Source organism: Athene cunicularia, assembly GCF_003259725.1.
Source record: "Athene cunicularia isolate RWA chromosome 17 unlocalized genomic scaffold, athCun1 chr17_part1, whole genome shotgun sequence".
NCBI classification, from domain to species: domain Eukaryota; kingdom Metazoa; phylum Chordata; class Aves; order Strigiformes; family Strigidae; genus Athene; species Athene cunicularia.
The window spans coordinates 9,549,334-9,572,800 of NW_020799122.1; the positions used below are offsets into that span (position 1 = coordinate 9,549,334).

Consider the following 23,467-nt stretch of genomic DNA (forward strand, 5'->3'; position numbering starts at 1 on the left):
AATATTTAGTTTCCACAGAGAACTCCTCTTCTATAAACATATCTAATACGTTCTTAAACCCATGTAAATTTTCAGCATCCACAATATCCTACAGAAAGTAATTCTACAGCTTAAATGGGGGGATGCTGGGGTTTTTTTGGACCTTTCTCTTGCTGGTTTAGATTTTCAGTAACTGTTAGAACCTATCCTAGCATTAATTTAATTGGATCAGGTGATGGTGGCCATAAAGATCTGGCAGTGAAGGCTGATCATGAAATTTATGTGCAAGTTTCTGTGATGTGAACCAAGCTGTAGATGTTCAAACCAGTAATATCACTTGTAAAATTCTGGTCTGGTGAAGACTGGGCATCCTGCCCAAATAGAGAGAGAAGGACCTCACTGGTGTCTATTCTTGTACGGTTATTAATTACATTCTCTCCATTCAAACAAGTGCTTTCTTGATATCAAGATGCTCACTAGTAACTTTCATATGGTGACAAGTCACAGGTCAATGCATCTCAAAACTCACAGGAGGTCAACTTCCTCTCCTGGGCAAGCTGCTGGTTTTGTCAGAGTCCTTCCAACCTGCCAGCAGAGACACATGCAGGTGGCTTTCCCCACGCCTCCTCTCCACCAGCCATACAAAGCACCGTTGCAGCCCTGAGACCTGATGAGCCCATGCCACCTCCCAGCTGAGCTCTCAGCACCTCTCCAGTGAGGCCCGAGTTGGCCAAGATGTGCCAAAGGCAAGTCCCGCCTCCAAGGTCCATGCTAAGGAGTTGTGGTCCCATCACACATCTAATGTAAGCCTTTAATTGCTTCTCTTTTGCTCTCACACATATCCTACGACAGCAGGGTCTGTCTCACTGGCTGGGGAAGGAGAGCTCTGAAATAAGTATAAGTGAAGGGTAACAGACCTGTGTTTGTTAACTTACCTGATGGGAAATGGTCCATAAAGACTCTGCCAAAGCAAGCCATAAAGCTATTAGAGAATGGCACAAGGGGCAAAATATTTGATAACAGAAGTGTGGCAGGAGGTATATAAATGAGCAATAAATACATCCCACTGTTCATATCAGGAGAAAAACGGGGTCAAATCAGCACCGGGAAATGTACCTGGAGAGACGTTAGTTACTGTCAGATGTAAGAGTTAAAGTTCACTATCCTACCACGTGCACAGAAGGACATTGAGATCCTGAGGTCAATCTGTGCTGACTTCTTTCTCCTACCTCTGCCTTTGGCCAGGGCCTGATGCCTGGGATCTGATTAACTGTGACCATACTGACTTATGCAACGTGATACAATATCCCAAGCAGAGTGATCCTTCCTTTTCATTACAGATAATGATCTGTTGCTCAAATGTAAAGATTAAGAGCCTGGATTTAATTTTTCTCTGCACCTACTCAGACAGAGGGCTCTATCTTTTGCACAGATATTCCCTATACGGCTTCACAGCCACCTCTCTATTTGCTGTACCACTGATCCAAGTCTGATGTCAGAACCTTTTCCAGCACTGGAGAAAGGCTTCAGCTAAATCAGAAATACAGTGGAAAAGGTTTGGATCTGACACAAACCTTCCATCATAAAATTCCTTAGAGCACTTCTAGAAGAGACCCCCCCAAATTCCTGCTTAATTGTGCGAACAACTCTTTCTCCTCGAGCTTTGTCTGAAACTATCTAGGGTTTGCTCTGTAGTTTTTCTCCAGTGTGAAAACGTTCCTGCACACTTTGGCGATGCCTCTGTGGTTTGGAGGAGCAGGAGCAAGGGTAGCGGTGGAAATGGCACCCTGGTTCTGCTTGGCTCTGGCTCCATTCGCCTGTCTGGCACGCAGCCATGCCACCTGGCACACCAGCAGCATCCTTCCCCAGCATTTCAGCCACGCCTGGGGCTATTCTGCCAATCTTGCTGCCTATGGGAGCAGCAAGCCGTGTGTGAGAAACACGGGGCATCCCCAGAGGGAAAGGAGACAACTCCTATCCCCCCAGTTTCTATGGCATGCACTTCACGTGGCAGTGACAGCCTAAAACTTGAAGCCCTGTCTTAAAACAGAATCACTCAAAAGCTTGCTTTGGCAGACTGAGCCTCAAGGATTTGAGAACATATTAGGGCAATACAGGCCAAGACCTTGAGCTGAGACTATGTCACCACTGCCCTGCTCAGGGAAATCTGGAGTCTGGAGCAAGTGAGCTGCAAGATCCACTGATCCCATTGTTCACATCTGACAGTTTCTTGGCTGCATTGTTCCCGGAAAGGACAATAGGAAAGTCTAGATGTGCCCAGCTGTGACGTGTGAAAGGAAGGTAACGAGAAAGTCATTCTTCCCCCAGTCCATGCCATATAATCGTTTCTACAAAATAACCAGGAACTGCACTGTGTAATCAGATTTTCTTCATTTGTTTGCATTTGTCACATAGAAACGTGCATCATGGATGTTGTGTTGTGTATGCTCAGAAACCGCTCAATGTTCAGACGACAAGAGCTAGCTATGGTTTGCTTCTGATAGACTAAGAACCATGTAGAGCAGGGAGGCTGGTGCAGAGCAGAGTCAAGAGCTCTGCTTCATTGGATCATTTTCTAAGGACTGTCAATAGTAAGCAGAAAAACAAAGCCCTGGATCATGTCAGGAATACTTTACAGAGCCAGCTTCCTTGTAAGCACTGAAACAGATGGGAAACTCTCCAGCTAACCTGTCCCTGACAATACGCATTAATTCTTGTAAAACTTGAGCAAGACGCCACTCCACCAACAGACAGGAATGAACCGTTTCTCTGCAAATACATGCTGTACTCACTCCAGGAGAAAAACCTTACTCATTTGACCTGATTATATTATTTCCTGCTGATACTCTGTTCCCCAAACATCCTCATGAATGAGGACCAGAGTTCAGACTTTGCACCCGTGAACGAGTACATTGTGTGAATCTCACCTGAACAATGGTGGGGAAGTCCATCCTCAACTGATGTGCACTGGTTTCACTCACTGATTTTACCTTCTCTGTAACAATGTGGTCAGAAGTAGAGCATCTGCCCAACAGTATTGTTTTGAAAACTTTGGCTAAGAAAACTTTTCTCAACTCTGTAATCAGTTGGGCCTGGGCTATAGCAAATGTAAATAGTAAATGATCTTTTTGGTTGACAGAAGAATGTTTTCCACTGTGTGTTTTATCATGAGCTTTCCTCCTTATCTGTGACTATTATTTTCTGATCCTGGGAAATTCATTGGGAGAAAAAGCATAAGGGAAAGAAGTGCTATGCCTAGTGTGGTAGTTTTAAGCCCTGCCGGGACCGGAGACCACGTTGCCATTGTCCCTCCCCCACTCTCGGACAAAAGTAGGGCACAAACCCCAGGTTAAAATAAGAAGAAATTTAATACAAAAGTGTAATAAACAATCTGAACAACAACGGTAGCAATGATAACAACAATAGACAGTAATAAGAGTAAACAAGACAAAAGATATATAGAGAAATACCGCAACAGATAGAGACAGCTCGCTCACGTGCTCCCCGCAACAAAAGCCACAAAGGAAAAAGTTCCCACGCTGCTGTGCCGGACCTGACACCAGCATGGTATGAATAACCTGGCTGGAGATCCCTTCCCCCTCTTTGCTGGGGAGAAAACTATCCTAGCTGAAGCAGGACACCTAGGAAGGAATGAAGACAGTGAAAGGGTTTCAGACCACCAGAAATTAATTTCCAAGAGAATAAACCACCTTGCATTGCTGAGATGCAACCACTCCTAAGTAAGTGCTGGAAGCAAAATACTTAGGTCAAATGCAGAGAGGTCTCCTGGATGAGCACTACGGAGCTCTGCACCTGACCTCTTCTGGCTCCAAGAGATTTGGAGAGATTAAGGTGCTCTTAGTCCCTTGAAGATTAATGTAGAGATCAAGGTGCTCTTCCCTTGTCAAAACAGTTCTTCCCTGTATCATGCCACAGACTTATCCCTCAGTCATCTAAAAGCTGTACATGTTACTCCCTCCCGGGCTCCAGTCTCGGGCAAACCAGGCAGTCTCCCTGGTGAGAAATCTATCCACAGAGCAAAGGATGAGTTCTTCCAGGGTCTACATCCCACAGAGAACATGCTGGATTTTGGTCTCTTTCCTCAATACATTATGACAAAGTTATTCTAGGAGACCTTGTGTCCTTACACTCCTTACCTTATGCCACCCCACTTTGCCCCAGTGCACTCAGTACAAGAAGTCTGGCACAGCATAAAGCATCTTGTGCATTATTTGCCTTTCTTTCCTTGAAGTAAAGGCAGATGAGTGATGAAAGGTTACTGGGGCACCAGAAGAGACCAAAGCTCAGGTCTGTCTGTGTCTCACCAGGGGTCTTGCTGCTGGATATCATCTACTGGCAGCAGCAATAGAAGGTGAAAGCAGTTCAGCATGGCAACAAATGTAGTGCCCAGTGCAGCCACTTTAAATTCAAGAAATTCCAGGTTGTCTACGTCATGCTGAAAAGCACCATGGTTTGCCACAGCATAGACAAGGGGATAGACCAGGATTTGCCCTGTAAGGCTCTCCCAGAGTCCCTGGCATGGTGCACCTCCCTTCCAATAGTCCCTGCCTCCTCCACAGTCGTGGGCTGGAGCCAAGGATACAGGAGCAGTATCCCCTTGGGCCATGACATTCCCACAGCTTCTGACACCACAGGAGTACCACCCAGCTCATCGTCTCACTTTGTGTGTGTGGGAAGGAAATGTACTTACAGGACATGCACCATAAGGCAGAAGGAGGATTTCAGCAGCAGAGAGGTGGGAGGTCACGGTAGGGACACAACGGCTGGAGGTGGGGAAGCATCCGGCACCCTCCCACTCCTTCCCATCACATGTCATCCCCTGGCAAGGGGCAGCTCGAGGAGCTGGCCCCCATCTCCCATCTGGTGACAAACCCAGTCTAAGTGGGTAACATTTCCACATAGCGACCAGCTACATCCTACTTCTGCTTATTGGTTGTCAGTTGTGCAAGAGTAGTGACTGACCTGAAAAGCCCCTCCTGACACATATCCATACCTGACCTGTGGCAAAGCCCTCCCACAATCCTTGTGTAAAGGGAGTAGATGGTTCTTCTTCCAAAGCAGTGCTGGTCATGCGAAGATGAGCCCTCCATCCTCTGCCTTCTCTCCAGCACTGCTGTTCTCAGCAACCACTTGAATTTATTGGATCCCCTGAGTCGATCCTGGTGTAGTAGAAGTTTCCGCACCACCAGCACTCCCTGCTTTCACTGTTCCCCTTGCCCAGTGCAGGCCATGGCTTGGCCAAAGCAGACATTCCCCATTGCTCCCTGTGCAGCCCTGACAGCTGGAGCGAGCCAAGTGCTGGAGGGTGCAGGACAGCCACAGCAAAGCACAACGGGGAACCCCCACTGAGTACGTGCCAGCGACACACAGCCACAGCATCAAGAAGGAAGGATGAAATGCCAACCTGGAAAGTCACAACTGGTGCTGAGAGTGCTCAGCACCATTTACAGTCTATCTGTGCTGCATCTCTGTACACATGATGTCTCTGGTGGGAGACTCCACAGATAACTTAGCAAAACACTGAGAAGGACGGATATTACAAGATCAAGAGGAGCAAATATCACGTGCTGATTCCCCCTCTCCTCCTAGCTGAAGGATGCTTTGTGCTTTGCCTTTCTAAGGGGAATCTCGCAGGATTCAGCTGGAAACAGCGCAGACAAAATGTTAACCATTCTGAGCACAGGGAACAAAAAGCACTTTGAAAACTCCTAGAAAATGTGTGGTCTTTAAATGCTCAATTATTTTTTCTCCATACTGACTGCAAGCTTAAAAACTAAAAGCACAGCCATTATCAAATGTAGACAAGGAATGAATTAAGATGCAATATGCCAAGTATCTTCCGTGCTAAAGACAAAAATACCTGTAATACCATCCTTGTGTGTACTACGTTATCCTCACTATATATGTGATTCAGCTTACTTGTCCTCAGACAAAATGCCTTCATACATATCATGCACAAGCATGCAGAAAGAACAAAAAGCACTGCAGGAAGAAGAGAAAACTCAGCAGCAGAGAGACGGCATGCCCCAGTGACAAGCTGTTTCTTTGGATGTCTAATTCCTGTCACTCTTTCTTCTCTTTAAAACTAACTCTAAGTCCCATATATTTAAGTCCATGGTAAAACATCTCCCCTCTTTAAATACTGTTAAACGACAGAGGTGAGCTGGATTGGTAACCCCTGCAGATTTCTCTAATCAGTAAAAACTAGTCAAGGATCACAGGCTGGGACACGTCTGACATGAGGAGAGGCATTTACCCAACAGTCAGGGCTGAGAGCTCAGCTGGGAGCAAACAGGAGCTGCAGGAGAAATTTGAAGAGTGCCATGACCGACAGCCGAGCAGAACTGCCCCTGCCCGCCCTGGCCCGGCTCCATTCACAGGAAAGATGAGACTGCTGTGGTCACCGAAGGTCACCTCTCCCTGTGCCGCAGCCAGGGGATGGCTGGGAAACACTCCAGGCAGGAGCACCCTGCGTGGTGTGGCACAGCCAAGGGTGGCTGGGTGGCCAGAGCCCAGCGCTGGCACGGGGGGTCTGCAGACCAACCAGATCTTTCAGAATAAACAGAATAAACCCAGGTTTATTCTGGCTGCTCTGAAGCTGCCTTGCTGAGCCTTTTGGGGGGAGTCACCTCCTGCCAAAGAAAAGGCACAGCACCTGCTAGATGCTGTGGATTCCTCTCCACTCTGGAGAGGAAAAAGAAATTTCTCCTTCCTTTCTTGGGATTTTTAAGAACAAATTCTCAGCTTGGCTTCATGAGCCAGGTGCAGACCATGAACCCATCTCATCTCAAGAGCCCAGCCCTCACTGAGGGTCCAGCTACTCATCCTCTTATAGCCAAAGGTTTGCAGGTCACCCACCACTGGGCCAACAAAAGCTCTTACAAGCTGTTTCAACTCAGAACTGACTCCACTGGAATTCCTTGGAAAATAAAAGTAAATTTCAGGGAGTTTGCTGGTTTACAGATTGGGAATATCTGTCTGCTTATAAGGCACATGCCTTGAATATATATTAAGCAGTTTGTGACACTCACAATTAAGAGAAAATTAACTTTGACACTCATGGTCAAAATATTTTTTAGTACTCTGCCCTAGAATAAGCAACTGCAACCCCAGGGAAAAAAAAATCACATCTCTATATGGCCTTTCCACAGAAATACGAGTTTTCTTTCCACTGATCTTAGCAGCACCTTCCTGTCCATTCTGGTTTTTAAATTTATGACAAATGGAGCCACACCTGCCCTGAAATCCGTTCTGGGTGCTGTAAAAACACAGAGTAGTCCTTGTCCTCAAGGTTTTACAGCCTAAATGAAAACAATGAATTAGAGAAGGAAGCAGAGTCAGTCACTAGCCTAAGGTTATCAAGGAGTTATGTGGCTTGGCTCAGGTTAGAGCACACGTCCTTTCGTGCTTTATCAACTCTTTTGTCCCATCTCCCTAAACCATACTGGGTTGCACTATTTCGTGCTTTCTCCTTCACATTTTCTATTTCCCTGGTCTATTCCCTCTCCAGTCTGCTGGCAAGGATCCATCCCTGCTGCTATCTTCAGTCATTCTCACTAAATTATACATTCTGCTCAGAGCGTGACTTTTAGCTTTCTAGAGTATCAAGAGCTGTACTGGACTACTGTAATAGGAAGATTTCTAGCGGTGTTATCAAAGTGCAAGTGGTGAGCACTGGATGAATGATGCACACAGACTTTGAGATGATAAATTATTTTTCTTTCTTTGATATTATTTTGTAATAGCACATATCTGAAATGTTTTTCATGGGGAGATGAGGGAAACCAAACCTTGTTGCTCTCTCACTAAAAAATGAGTAAGTTTCCACCCTGTTTCTCTACCCAGGAAAAAAGGAGAAGTTTCTGCACATCAGTGTATGTAGATGTATAAATCAATGAAAGTTTCAGTTTTAATAAGAACTGTGTTTACCCAGGAAAAAAATTTCCAATTTCAACAATCTGGAGAAGTCTACATGGCAACATCTCCACTGACAGCTCCTGCCAAGGCCAGTGGATGGAGGGTGGCTGCTGCTGTGTGGCAGGGAGCAAGCATGCAAGTAGCCTGCCCTGGGAGAAGGGAGTCCCTTCCAGCTGGACATCAGCTGCCCTCTGAGCTTGTCTCTCCTAAATCAGTTGCTGAGCAGCTCCTGAGGTTGCCGGTAGGCAGCGGGCCCTTTAGCAGCTATCAATAAAATAAGATGACATAATTTTTTCCCAAGTGCAATAAAGTCACAGCTTTTCCAAGCAATGATAAGAGGCTCCTGCGAAAGCGCTATCAGAATGACTTTGGAGAAGATGAGCCCCACAGCATCTGAACACCCTGGTTTAGGCCTAACCCTGGACTGTTTGGTGCAAAACGTACATCGAGCAACCTGCAGCCCATGCAAATTCCGCTGAAATGTAGGAATGAAACAGTGTTTCGGAGAACCAGACCCCTTCTTGGGGTCACTGTGATACCCTCGCTTTCCCTAGAAGCCTCCTCCTTTTGTCCCGGGGCTGTGCTGAAACTGCGGGGCTGGGGGACACCGCACACCGCCCGCTCACCTCTGCCGCTCGCTCTCGCTCTCCCCCTGCTTCTCACTTTCGCTCCCATTGGTTTCATGTTCCCTTTGCCATGCGGAAAAACTTTCAGACTCCTCCAGCCCAGCAGCGGGGTTTATCCTGGTTCCACCCACTGGGACTTTCCTAGCTTCCTTCTGCACAGTGAGGGGGAAAAAAAGGCAGACGGAGCCATGCGGCAGGCACCTCGGGGAGCCCAGGGAGCCGTGGGGCTCTCTTTCCCTGAGCTAGGTTTCTATTGTAGGCGGTGCATTCCTTGGGAGGGAGGGTGTGTGTGTGTCGGTGCCTTCCCACACTCGGGGCAGCTCTTATTTAATGGGGGTCTCCATGCAGGGCAGACACCAGAAGAGATTTTGCCTTTCCCAGTCCCCATCCAGGAACGAGAGCGGCTCACACGCCAGACGCCGGCATGGCCGAGATAAGGCTGGAGGAGGCGGCTCCTGGGAGCAGCCAAGCCTCCAGGATGCACCTCCGGGAGGATCTGAGGAGGATACGGTGCGCGGTGCTGCTGTGCCTGCTCTCCGTGCTGGTCCTCATGCTGCCCACTGCCTATCTGCTGGTCGGAAACCTCCGAGCCCCCAGCTCCTGCGCCGGCCAGGTAAGAGACCGACTTCTGTCCTGCCACCCTGCGAGGAGGAGAGCGCCACGTCCCGCAGCTCCAGGGTTGGGTTGGGTTGGCTCTTTTATTCTCTTCATGAGTTTCTCATGTTTAAGGGAATGTGAGGAACTCACTGTTACCTTCCGTCTTCCTTATGCAGAGCTGGGATAAAGCTTATCATTGTTTGCTCTTTTTAGCTAACAGTTTCTGTTCCTCTCACCTTAATTTCACTAAGGTCGATGTACAACTTTAAAACTTTTATTAACATGCTTCAGAAAACACTTCAGAAAAATCACTAGCTGTTGGAAATCAGTGTCTCTCCACTGACTTCAGCCACATTTTGACACTATGACTCATTTTCCTCCCTTCTTTCGGGTTAACTCTGAAGCTCCCCCTCCCAGTGTCCTGTTTCATCAAACATCTGCTGACCACACTGCTGATGTCAGTGGGTCAGTGCCCATCATCCGTCACTGGGCAGACAGCTACAGCTCTCCTGTATTATTAATGGAAATTCCTGCAGAGATATGGATCGAGACAATTAAGGAGACCGACCCTAAATTTTGCATCCTATTATTTACTCCCCATCAAAATTTTCTCCAGATCTAAGGATCTTCTCAGCTTTTCTCCTTTGACAGCTGGATAAACTCACTGTGCTCCTAGCAGCACAAGCTTGCTGGTGTGGCTGTTTCTATTGCTCTTCTATGCCTCCCCATTCCTCCCTGTGCCAGACCGCAAACAGGTGCCTATTCCCTGCTAGAAGGATGTATGTATGCATATAGGTCTGAAGAATTAAGGTTTTAATTTTAGCTTCAGGTCTGAAATTCACTTAGGAACAGCCAAAGAAAGCAGTGTTAGTAAGCCGCCTCAAAGGCAGATTTCTAGCCTTGCACACATTCAGCCTATGGATGTTTATGGAGTGTGACAGCTGTGCCCGTGGCTCTGTGTGTGCAGGCTCCTGGCTGCACAGAGATGTGCGAGGGCCCATTTGACCTCACGTCTGCACAGCTGACATCTGGCACCCATAACGATGCTGGCTTCTGGGTGCAGCATCCTCTGCGTTACCTGGTTGCACCTTTGTGCATAGCTGAAAAGAGATGCAGCAGCTCTGCACAGCACCTCAGCCTCTTCTATCTGCCCATTTCTTGCACACGTGAAAGTGCATGTTACTGTGCTGACCCTGTTACTGCTATTTAGGCCAGCCAGTGCAGTTGGACATGGAGGGAAGAGGCTTTTTGTTCACGTCCTGTGAGGCTGTAACAGAGCAGAACGGTGAAGTTCTTGAAACAATCTTGGAGTGAGATAAGAATACAATGTTAGTCTGTTTGTTTGGACTAATACATTCCTGGCTCTTGACCCTGTTTGTAGAGGTAGTGGAGAAAAGATTTTTTGGGGAGGGGGTTTGGCTTCTTAAGAGGAAGAGCGCAATGGAAACCATTAGATTTGCCCTAGCCTGGGCTACGCTAGTGTGTATTTCCATGCATATGCAGAGAATAATTAGTGCGTAGTATTCCCACAATGATGCAATGAGCTGATCAGATGAGTTACAGCCTCTGCGAGTCTCAGTGAGGAAGAGAAAAATCATCAGGGCTGGCCGGTTGCCCGCTGCCTTTGTGCCAAGCCCAGTGGGTGGAGCGCCCAGCTACAGTTCAACTGGATCCTGCATTTTCTCAATTTTTTCATTCACTCATCTGGTGACTGACTGTACTGCCAGTGGTGTCCAGCAAACAGAGCACAGACAGGTGGATTTGGCTGCCCGTGTAGCTTTCTGTTAATTCCCCAGAGAGCTGTGTCATGGGCTGAGCCCAGGAGCTCAGTCCTGTGGCTCAGCATGGCTGTAGGCTGTTTCAGTCCATGGGAATATTTCTGGGCGTAGAGGCTCTCAGCAAAATGTTTTAATGAATTTCCTTCTGCATTTGAAGTGTTAGAACTAGATTGCTAAAGGATGCTTTCCATATGTGCCCCACTGACAGCCTCAATCAGGACTAGGTTGGGACCAGAAGTGTGTGCCAGGGGTCCCTGTGGCACTGGTTTTGGGGTGCAGATGCCCTGGGCATACTGGGTGCATGTGGGCAGACCCGAGTTCGTGCCAGATGTGCATTCACTTGCTGACTCTTGCAGCAGCGAGCCCATGGGAGGAGCTCTCTCCTTGCCCCATGACCAGAGCTTAGCCCACACACCACAGATTATCAATTTCTTGTGCGCTGGGGACAGTCCTGGGAGGAGGGAGGGACTTGACAGCTGAGCAGGTGAGAAGCAGATGTAGTAAATTCCTGAGCCTGTCCTTCCTGGAGCAAGGGGGAGAAGGGGAACTGGGGAAGGTTTGTGCAACAGGGGTGTGCCTCTTCCATTTGCCGGCGGGGTGAGGCAGTTTATTCATCTCTGCTTCTGAGTGGGTGCACATGGTGTCACATTCTGCCTCTGAAGGGATACAAACTCACCTTTTCTGCTGGAAATGTCCCTTTCAGGAAAAAGCAGGGCAAGTTAAGTCATTACAGGAACCTGTATGAGCCACTGGTTCTCTCTCTCTCATGGTATAATGCATCTTGCATGAATAATTCAAGTCTGATAATAGTTTCCCTGGACACCTTCCAGGCTCACTACACTGCTTCCCTTTTGGAACTAGAAATCACTTTCTTTTGTGCATCAAGACACAGTGAGGAGAGGAAATAGAGTTCTTTAAGCAATAATACATGACTTGTATTATTAGTAGGAAATCTATAAAAGGCTCTAGTTGTGCCCTTCCAGAGGAAGGTCCAGGACTGCTGTGCATCCTTCCACAAAAGGAAGCCAAGTTTCAGTTTGAGTGTGCAAATCTACCAAGGGAACAGCACAGCAGCCAGCAAAGCATCTCTGGCTACCTTAGCAATCCACTCAGCTAGCCCAATACAGCAAAGCATCAAGTCCTGTGGCCTGGAGATATGGATACTTGGAGCTTATTTTTGTGACATTTTTGGCATGACAGGACCACAGGCATCAGAAAGCGAAATTCCAACCATGTCCACAGGATTGAAGATGAACCTGTGTGCCTTGCAATGGAGAAGCGAGGTGCTGCATTACAGAAAGGACTTTAAAGTCTAGCAGCTCCACCTGGACCCTGTCCAAAAGGCTGAAGCCAGAAAGGTAGCAGCAAAGCTCAGATAAGGACTGCCAGAACATGCAAACATGCAACATCAGAAGCCCTAATGGCCTGCCCAAATGGGAAAGAGAACCTGAAATGGCTTCCTGATCTTTAGGAAAGGAGAACTGGTCAGGGAGGAGCAGTGAGCATTGCACCTAGGTCCAGGTGTGGGGGATTCCCCTTCCAAAGGCCAGCAGCAGTAAAACTCCTGACTGGCCATTGCTGCTTGATGCACATGGTCCTCATGGGCAAAGAAGGCAGTGAGCACATGCCCTGGCTTAATGCTTACGCTGGGCTCTATAGTCCAGTGGAAATACTCGCACTGAGACCAGTTTTTACTGTCACAGGGCAGGTCCTTATCAAAAATGCTCAGCCCAGGCCATGCAGCATCTCTGGAGCAAGCAAAATTGTGGGTGTATGAACTGTATATAACCTGCAGAGACTCTGCCTGTAAAATAACATTTTGTGCTAAAAATGGAGTAGATGGAGGTGCTGGAGATATTTTGCTTTTTGATCTCTCTGCCTGCAGTGCCAAGCTGCTTGTCCCATACAGTTCTCTATCAGATAGCCCCGGCCCTTCCTGGAGGTACAAGAGACAAAGCTTGTGAACAGGGGACGTTCAGCCCTTCTTTTTGGCTTTAGCAATATATGATAAATGCAGTGGAGTTTTTGGACATTCTTGGTATCAAAACAATATAGAAGTGGTTTGCATACTGCAGTCTTCAGGGTAATTAGAGCTGGCTGTCTGAGACATTGTTTGTCTGCAAGTCAGCTGTAAGGTGGGACTTTCAACATCACTCAGTGCTGGTTACAGGCTCACCACGGTAACCAGAGGGAAAATTGAAGCCATGCTGGGAACTTTTCAGAATCACAGCTAAGCAAGAAAGGAAAAGAGAAAAACACTAATTGTGTAAATGCTCTCTATTGTCTCACGCTGCTTAGGTCTCCCTCACAACCTCATCTACACCATCAGTGTACAACAGCTGTGCCTGTTTAGGACAGTATTACTAATACCTGGCCATTAGGTATCATAAATACGTTTTACTAAAATATTTTCTATAAAAGGTTTAGATTTGTATCTTTATTAAACAGCATAATTATGGAAAAAAAATCTCCTACCTTTGTCAAGCAACAGAATAATTTCACACCTTGCAGCACCCTGCTCTACCTACTGCACCACACTGTCCTTTAGCACTTATAAATGCAGCTCCTGCGCCTGGCGTTTCCATCTGGCCTTCTTTGGAAACAAGTAAATTGAGATTGCATTAAAAGCTTCTTCCCAGGTTTTAGTCAAAACTGTTTTGCTGCTTTTTATAAAGAAGCAGAATTCTTCTTGATATCTGTATTGCAACATCCGAGTTTATATAAAGTACTTCAGCAGAAGTAGGCTTTAAATATGTAAACAGTCCTACTGAAGTTACATGATTAAATCTAGGTCTGTGATTGATTTGTAGTTCATTGCAGTACTTAGCATCGTTAGAAAATATGTCACTTGATAAATATGTAGGAAGTGTCACATTAATAATGGTGTAAAATATACTCTTATGCATACACATCTGGCCAGAAGCAAGGGGGAGTGTTTGAGGGAAATCCTCCACACCAACCTTGTGCTTCCTACCAGGGGAAGGACAAAGCTACCTGGCTACGGCTCTGTGTCACATCAAAAGTACAGTCATGTTTAGACAACACAGCAAGCAGACGGGGCCTTGGAGAAAGTCATTAGTCATAATGAAAGGCCCAGACATCTCATTGACAGCGCCACACCATTTCTCTCTGTCAGCCACACACTGAGCTTTCGCACCACCATCTCTTCTAGATGACATTTCCCGCAGAGCAACAGACTGCTATGGCTGGGCTAGATATGTACAGGTGGGGAAGGGAGGGAAAAAAGGAGAACTTTCCCTGCAGTTTTCCTTCTCCATTTTGGCTTTCTAACACACTGGAGCAACTATTTTAGATATTATGTTTTTTTGCAGGAGCATATGGATGTTTACTGATAGTAAAACATTAAAATATCTTTGGGCTCATCTTTGAGTTGCTAGCAGTCCTCAAACCCAGGCAGCCTGGCTCTTCTCCCACAAACACCCTCCTCCCCCAGCCAATATAAATCACCTGTTTTTTACTTCTCCTTCAGTATTTGAAGTTGGGTGAGACACAGCCACTAGGAGATAGCTTCAGCATCTATGTGCTAATACTATTTCAGCCTGTTTATTAAGCAATGTGCATAAAATCCTTAGCTGCAAGCTGATCAGCAGCAGTTTATTCGATGTATTTATTGTAGCTGTCCATAAAACACACCAGACCAGACCAGCATATTCCTGAAAAACATTGCGTGACAGGGGTTCCTGACAGCCCTGATAGTCAGCCCTAAGCTGGCTGCATAACACAGACTGTTTTCTGCAGCCACGCTGTTGGCATCGACCTGCAATGAACTGTGTCCTGGGGGCAGCGTAAGGGATGCTCCTCACAGCCCAGGGAGGCCAGGTCCAGAGTCAGCATCCCACAGCACCCTCTGATGAGGAGCCATGCTGCTTTGCAGGCTGCCATAAGAGGACTGGCCCTTGGCAAGAAGGCAGCAGCCGTGCGCAAGTGTGATTCAGAAGGACCAGCCCCGGTAGGCAAGTGGCGGGCAGACAGCAGCTTCCCTTTGAACTGCTCAACGTAAACATCAGAGAGGTTTGGCACAGCCCAGGGCCATGCCCTGCTGCCATGCAAATGCAGGTTGGCACAGGGATGTGTTATGAGTGTGCTGGTTTGCGTCTCTAGAAGAAAACGTAAGAGGTGAGGCAACACAAATCACCCTGCCTGCCCACGGTGGTGTCAGCCTGCCGCAGAGCTCACCCTCTGCCAGCTGCGCTCTCAGACCTTTATGTTGTCCAAGGAGGATACCCCGTATTCAAGACAGACCTAAGCAACAGACTTACAGTCTGAAATAACACAGATGCAGAAACAAAAGCAGGTGTAGACGATATACCTCAGTTAGTCTCTTCGTTATGAATGAAACTTTGTGCCTGCAAAGGCTGAGACCTGCTGAGCCTTGAGAGAGGGAAGAATCACTCACATCGCTCTGTTTGCTCTGCAGAGACTGCGGGACAGGAGGGTCCCTGAGCAGTAGAGGTGCCCTAGCAGTGCTGGATGGAAGCACCATCCCAAAGGAGGATCAGCAATGGCTAATTCACATCGGCCACTCTGCCAGCCCTCTCCCAGATATGCCAAAGGCTTGTCCCGCCTCTGAACAAGGCTGAAGTTTAACACAACCACCACCACAGGAGCCCAGGTCCTGTCCCTGGCACCCTCTCAGAGACACAGGCGGTTTCAAATAAACAGCAGAAAACTCTTGCAATGAAGCAAAGCCTTGTCAGGGCTTGTTGTCCTTTTACATAAAAGCTCTAGCTGAACTTGATAGTATTACTGTAGCATGTTCCATTTTCTGGGATAAAGCAAACAAGACCCTTTGTGGAGGTACTGTACCCCCTGGAGCCCTGAGCTAACCGCTTGTAAATCTCTCCTGCAGGTCACAGAAGAGAGGGGCTCTCACTTTCTGAAGCAACGGGCAGTACATACTGGTAAGTTTGCAAGTGCTTTCCCCATCCCAAACACCTTTGTTTACCAAGATTTTGCAATCACTGCCACAGCACGCTGCTGGCAGATGCCTCCCCACCTGCCCTCTGCTCTCACCACCCAGATCCCTCCCGAGCCGAACAAGCCAGGGCAGACAGAGGCAAACCTGGGTGACAAGATGCAGGGAGATAACTGGGGCCATAGCAAAAGTGTGAGCATTTCTAATCCCAGGGCTGTGCAAGCTCACTCCTTCCAGGGCAGGCACAGACCTCCCCAGCAGCACTTTTGAGACTGGTATAACTCCCTGAACATGCAAAGCCATGGGTTTGGGAGCCCACGCACCCCTGCTTATCCATGCATGCCACACCTCCCCTCGGTTCACCCTCCAGCAGTGTAAGACACAACCATGTGCCCTGTCAGCACCACAATAGGCCTGACAAACTCATTCATTTGCAAAGGGATTTTATTGCCTCAACAGTGTCAATAATCAGTCACGGCAAATAATTCCTGACTCAAACATATGCGGAAATGGAAAGGGGTTACACACGTTTCCTCGGCAGCATTGATCACCGTTCACATCTCATCCATTTAAATAGCAGCAAATGTCCTTACACATTTTTTTTCCTTTTTTTTTTTTTTTTTCCCCTCAGTTACAGATACACTTTCCAGTGCAGAAAAGCCAAGAGCACACCTGACAGGTAATGCTTGTTCAAAAATTAAGCGTTTCCCACGGGTATTACAGCAGATGTTGCAGTGCAGTAATCTTGGTTTATATGGATCTGATAGGATCAGGTATTGCAGGAAACATGGGGAAAATAATCATCAGTTTTGCCTTGTTGACCACGACAGATTGACTGCAGCCTGCATTTGTAGAAAAGGGCCCACAGAGGAGATAGTTGACAGAAGTGTTGCCACTTTTCTAAGCTGTTTCTTTCATTGAATAAGAAGCTCTTGTAACTGAACTTAAATAGGTGTCTGGTGTCTTACTGATCTGCCGAATCCCCTAGATTTGGGCAGGGTAAAGAGCTCAAGTAAGCCCTTATGGAACTCTGAATTGGGAAGTAACACCAGTTTTGGAGCAAAATCAGGTCAAATAAGATCAGGTTTACACCTTATTTTCCTTCGAGGCCTAACTCAGGCCACGCACACCATATTGCCATCAAATAGCCCCCTGTTTTCAGTGAGATCAACTGTAACACATGTTGGAGCAAGCACAAGATCGGTAATGCCAGCTGAACCCCTCCAAGCCCTTATCTTGCATTCGGAAGGTGCTATTGCAGGGTGGGCTGCCATACTTTCCTGAGGGGCTGCCAGCATTTGCCAGGCCACCGGCCACCATTTCATCACCTCAGCCTTGAAGGTGAAGCTGTCATTACACCAAGGAAACTGTCCTGAGCTCTCCCCCATCCTTGCCAACTCCACCCACCTGGAAAATTTAAGTGTCATCAGAGAAGAGGAAAAAGTTCATGGCTGGTTCCCATGTGGATGGAGTTGAGTGCTGAAAGGCTCTCCCGGTGCTCTGACCTAAGGGAATTTATACCTCTGGAAAACACAGCTCACTGCAAAGGCTCTGTGTTGTCCCAGGAGAGCACTTCAGTAACTTGAAACCTGCAAGAAGTGGTGTGGTGCTTCACACAAATTCACCTACAGGGTTAAATCAATCACTATTTCAGGGCTGATTTCTTTCCCAGCATAGTTTACTTTTCCTACTGAACAGGCTTCTTCCTAATGTGCTTCCTTGGTCCAATCCCCTTTTGCACACAGGTTGCTAGAGCTCCAAAACTGACCTGTCTTTGTTCAAAATCACATCTTTGCTTAAGTGCAAGTTTGCAAGAGCAAAAGGACCATGTCTGCTGGTGTAAATCTCCCTGTTTCCACTGCGTCCCCCCATGACAGGGAGACCCAGAGGCTCCTGGTGGGGCTGACTCAGAAGAGCAGCCAAAGCACCGCTCTGCTGATGGGAACTTCCCTGGATTGCACAAAAGTCCAGTTGCCCCAGGGAAGCACCCAACAGTTTTCTTCAAATTTCCTCAGGCCCCCCATTTGCAAAAACTCCTTCACCATCTCCCTGGGATGGTGCCCATCCTCTTCAACCTGTCATTTCAGGCCAGTCACTTTTGGCCATAGCAAGGAGTGTGAAAAGGAAAAAGTTACAGGGATTTTATCCCTCCTTTTCTGTGCAAAAGGCTACACCCAGGCTGCTGTGCTATATAGTCGTTAGGGAACCTAATTTCCATGAGCTTATCTTTGACCTTTTTTTAGCCCAAGCATATTTTTGGTGCTGTAACCTGTGACAGTGAGTTCCCAAGCTTGACGATGCATCACGGTCAGAAAATATTTCCTCTTATTTTAAATTTTCTGCATAACAATTTCTTGGGTGCCACCCTTGTCTTCTCAGAAACCATGACTCGTGCACAGAAAGTGAAAAAGGAATACTTATTCTTCAGATCTTTGTTATATTCCCCCATCTCAGGTACCCTTTTCAAAGCGAATGTAGTAGACTACAAACTCTCACTAGTAGGAAATCTCTTCCAGATCTCTGAATTCTCTCTGTCTTTTTCTAGTTTTAGGCACATATATTCTAAAGGTGAAATCAGAGGAGTAAGAGGAATGAGAACTAGCCACAGTACTTTCATGGGAATACACCTCTGAATTAACAGTAGCAGAATGACTCGATGTTTTGGTCCCTGTTCCTTTAAGATAAATTTTCCACCTGCTCTTGGCCTTTTTAACACACACTGAGCATTTTAAACTTATCCAAACTGATATAAAGATTTTCTCTCCTAGGGTGGCAATAGCTAGTGAAGAATGGCACAATCCATACGAACACCTATTTAGGACTTTTCTCCATCTCCATCCTCTCCTGTGCACTAATGTGTATCTGGTGCTGACTGTACCATGCCATGACAATACCTCCTCTCTGACTTATTTGGTTGCACTTTGGATCAAGATGCAGACCAATGTCTATTCCTTCTTGTCACCAGCCTGTGGCAGGGCTGGATGAACTATGTTGCAGAAAACCCACCAAGTACCTGGCTTGCACTTACTGTTCTGCAATGCTATCTGGGTGCTCCAGTAAATCTGGGTAGAACATCACTTTCTGGTTCTACATGATTTTTGGAAGTAATGACTTTTTAAGGACAGTTATTAAACTCCCAGGGCATGACGCTGAACAACAGAGACCCTGCAGCCAGAGGAATTTGCTGTATGTGCTGCACAAGGGCTTTACTACAACAGGAGACTCAGACTCTCTTGGTGACACCGGGGTCTGGCCTCAGAGTATAGTGTTCAGGATCAGGCACTCACACCCATGAGGGCTAAGAATTGTAGAAACCCCACGCATTCAGCAGTATGCCACAAAATGACAAAATGTACCCAAAAGCTGCCAAGCAACAGGGCTTCTCCAGAAAGGGACTAAACCAAAAGGGATTTAGGGAAAGAAGTAATTTCACATGTAAGTGATGCCAAAAAATTATAGGGGATGGGAAAGCTGAAGAAACTGTAGCAACGCATTCTTTATTAAAAGCAGATTTTATTTACTTCAAGACTTAGCATAACAGGTATATTTTCAGGAAGTATAACTCCATATATTTATGAAATAAATAAACGACAAGTACAAAGTAGAACTGCTGCTAGAAAAGGAGCCATGCTGTATTCAAAGGCACTTGAACATGACTTTCTCCTCTTGACTAGTACTGAAAACATAGGAAAAATTAATTAACTTGAAAATAGAGAGCATCAATAGAGTGAGCTTTATCCTAAAAAGGGAGGTTATAACTGTAAAACTTAGAATTGCCTAATTTGAGAAGTTATGAAATCATGTACTTCATTTGAGATGTCTGTTATTTATAAAAAACATTGAAGAGTTGAGTGTCATTGACATTTTAAATGCGTCATTCTGCACGGAAAAGAATATTTCACATGCAGCTTCTCTTCAATTTTCCCCCAAAGTTCCCAAGATAGTAAAGAGCCCAGGTCATTTTCTGCAAATGTTCTGATCTTTTCTGATCCTTCCCATCTCAAACAAGATTTCATCTGCTACCAACTGATCTCTGAGAGGTCTAACTCCAAGCTCTTGTAAACCTTAGAGTGACCCAAATGCTACTTTAGTTTATGACAGGACTCAGACCAGTCCCTAGACACCCAAGAGGTAGATGAGGATGAAGTCAGACCATGAGTACTTTCATTTTCTTTTATTCCTCTCTGTATCAGGCAAAGCTCCATTGGCTCTAACCATCATAGTCCTTATAATACTTCTATAATTTAGCCTGGCTTGCTATCACAATCCCTGTCTATTGTTCTCCCACACAGAAATACTCTCCTCATGTACTTTGCCTCCTGTGGAAAAATCAGAGAAAAAAAAAAAAAAAAAAAAAGGCATTATTTTGTTGTGCTACTCAGAGAATATGCAAGAAATTGCACTCCTAACACTTTCTTGTCTCCTTATGGATTATTTATTCCTAGAAAAGAGAGGGAAATGGATGCCACTGAGAGCTAGGCACATTAATTTTTCTGAATCTCATTTCACCCAGGATAAACTTAATGGTTATTGATAAGAGAATTTCAAAGCTTTCCCTTACCTGCATTCCATCTCCCTCCCTGCCCATGCGCACATACCCCTTCCCAAATATTGAATCAAAATCAACTTTAAGCATTAACTCAAGATCGTGAAAAAGGTTTCCTCGAAACCAGTTGCCTCAGTCTTTCTCAATGTTTAACTTTCCAGGTTCATTTTAATACCTGGCAAAATATTAATGGGTTTTATTCTCTTTCTCTTCACTGCCTCAGCTGCTGTTGTACTACAATGATTTTATGTGGCAGTCAGTAAAGAGCAGAGGATACTATTTTGCTTCCCTGCAGAAAAGTGAAAAGTGCTAGGTCTTATTCTCCTGGCTGTTGTGTGAGATAAATTAAAATGGTGGAGAAGAGGCGAAGGGAATAGATCAGCAGTTCCCTGATGTGTCTCAGGTGTCTCAGTGCTTGGTGCTAGATCATGCTCATCATTGTGAAACTTTTGCAAGCACAGTAGTGTCTAAGAAATATAAGTGCAATCCATCACAACTGAAGAAAATGATGCTTTAGTATTTCTTATTACTGTCCCAAACCATTAGGTACAGGCATGGTACCCATGTGTACAGCTGCCCCGGCACTGGTTTCACTTAAGGACAAGGTTTTTACTCTGTAAATATGCAAGATAACGTCCCGGACCTGCAGGATAAAGCCATCTGTATTGCTCTGTAGTGCCAGGAGACTGAGCCTTCAGGAAAGAGTGTCTCATCATTTGGGATCTGGCCCACAACCAGGACACCCAGGAGCAGCACACCCCTTCAGGCAGCCTGTGCTGGCCAAGGTCTTCCAAAAGTATCCTTGGCTTTCACACCTGATTGCTCAGATCTGGACGCCTTATGGGCAACCTCCAAAAATATCACTAGACAGTTGGCCCACAGCCAATTCACCTCAGTTTTCAAGCTGTAAGATAGAAACATTTCTGTCCTGGTATTTTAATTACCCTACTTAAATTTCTTGACCTCTGGAGTAGAGATCTCATGTTACATTCAGCAGCCTGGCTGTAGCAAATTAACCCACCTCTTCTCCCTCTCTCTTCCTCCTGCAGTGAAGAAACAAGGTCCTGCCAACACCATAGGAAACCACCTGCCCATCCTGCAGTGGGAAGACAAGCGAGGCTTGGCCTTTACCAAGAACAACCTGAATTATTCCAGCAACGCACTGGTGATACCTGTGTCTGGGGACTACTATGTCTATGCTCAGGTCACGTTCCGAGGGCCCACTGAAAGTAGCAGTAGAACAAATTCTGTCACTGAGGTCATCACCAAAGTCACCGACAGCTACCCCGAGCCCACCCAGCTGCTGACTGGCACCAAGACCCTCAGTGAAAATGGAAACAGCTGGTTCCAGCCCATTTATCTGGGTGCTGTGGTCTCCTTAGAAGTAGGAGACAAGCTAATGGTCAACGTTAGCGACATCAAGCTGGTGGATTACACTAAGGAGCACAAAACCTTCTTTGGTGCCTTTTTACTGTAAGTCCCTGGCAGCTGTTGGTGGGGGCTTCCCTTCAGGCCCTGGTGTGACCTCGCTGGACCTTGGCTTTGTGGGTGCGCGTTGGGGTGCTATCGTTGTGCTGTTATCCTCCTTCTGTACTGTCACTCCCCTGCAGCTCACTGCAGCCTTAAATTAAGGGGTAGGAAAAGCTGAAGCCGTAGGCTAAATTGAAACAAACCAGAAACAAACCAAAACCAAAAAAAAATATCAAAAACCCACAACAGAAAAAAAGTCAAGTTGGAGAAAAAAATATTTTTGAAAGTAAAAACTGAGAGCTCTTCAAAACTTTGTAAACCAGGGAGGAACAGTTTATACCTGTGGGTAGGAATATTGATCTTGAATATCGCAGCTAGGTTACATCAGTAATTCCACCTCCAATGTAAATTTTCTCAACTCAGAAAAGTGTTTTGAACTCTCTCCAGCTCTTCCAGTATAGTTTTGCCTGACCCTCTTCAGATTCTTGTTTCTAAAAGGTAATTACTTTTCCATCATTTCCTTATGAATAGATTTTCTCAGTACTTTGCACTAACATAAAGCTCAGATTAATCATTAACTACTTAATTATTCCCTTCCAATTTCCCTGTAATGTAGATTAAAATTATATCTTGTATCTTGCAGGAGCTACTTTTTTTTTTTTTTTCCTCAAGAAATTGTTTACAGTTCTTTAAGTCAATATACAGCCTCAAAACTTTATGCAAAATTTCTAAGGAACATGCACAAACACTTTCTGTTTCAGAAAGAAAGTGGAATCTCCCTGCCATGTCCTAACATTAGGAAAACAGAAAAGACAATGCAGAGATAGACATGTAGCAAAATTTTCAAAACTTTTTAAATCAGCCGCTGAATTTTTGAGAGAAAACCTCTGCAATGTTTTGTCTTCCATTATTTTTAATGAAAAGCAAGTGCAACTAAAGAAATCACTGTCTTGATGCTCCCCCTTGAAACCATTGCCAATGCTGCAGTGGTCCCCTAACCGCAAGGGACTCCCTGCCTTTCCCTGGGTGAAGTCTGGCAACCAGTAGTCCCTACACAAGGTCAAAAGATCCAAAGACAAGATCATGGCGTGCCACAGCCAGGTCTGGAGCTCAGGAATGTTTAGCTTCCCACCTTGCACTTATTTATTTTTACAGACCTTACTCTCTCTCAGGAAAATTCCCCAGCTTTTTTCTCCTCCACAGTAAATACACCACTGACAATGACTCAAGTCATGTTCTCGTAGATTTAGACTTTACACTTTTAAATGCCACAAGGTCTCACACCTGAGCACCTACCACCCAGCCGTTCTCCACTGCCAGGCTCCACTCTCTGCAAGTCTTTCTCTTTCCTGACTCACCTCATTGGATTTTCTCTATTTTCCACTTCTTGGCCAGAAGTGACAGCGAGGCTTGATTGCTTAGTTAATGTTGCCACTCAAAGCCATGATGAGGCCCAAACCCACACTGTTAGTGTCAGGGAAGCGCTGTGCTGGGGAATGCGTAGCACTGGGGATGGGGGGTTGTAGCAGAAGATCTCAAATGGGCAGAGAAGTTCCCTGGTGGAGACAGCCCAGGATCATGTGTGATCTTCCAGCCC

General features: G+C 46.1%; 1 protein-coding gene across 2 annotated transcripts; it reads left to right on the forward strand.

Moving 5' to 3' along the window:
* Positions 1–8,801: 8,801 nt before the first annotated feature.
* Positions 8,802–22,083, forward strand: TNFSF15 (TNF superfamily member 15). Of its 2 annotated transcripts, XM_026860462.1 has the most exons (4): positions 8,802–9,156; positions 15,789–15,840; positions 16,486–16,533; positions 21,450–22,083. In XM_026860462.1, exons 1-4 carry the CDS (start codon positions 8,968–8,970, stop codon positions 21,875–21,877), a joined length of 717 nt encoding a protein of 238 aa, XP_026716263.1. In that variant the 5' UTR covers positions 8,802–8,967; the 3' UTR covers positions 21,878–22,083. The 2 variants fall into 2 exon arrangements, with proteins under 2 accessions (XP_026716263.1, XP_026716264.1); XM_026860463.1 differs by lacking the exon at positions 16,486–16,533.
* Positions 22,084–23,467: the final 1,384 nt, after the last annotated feature.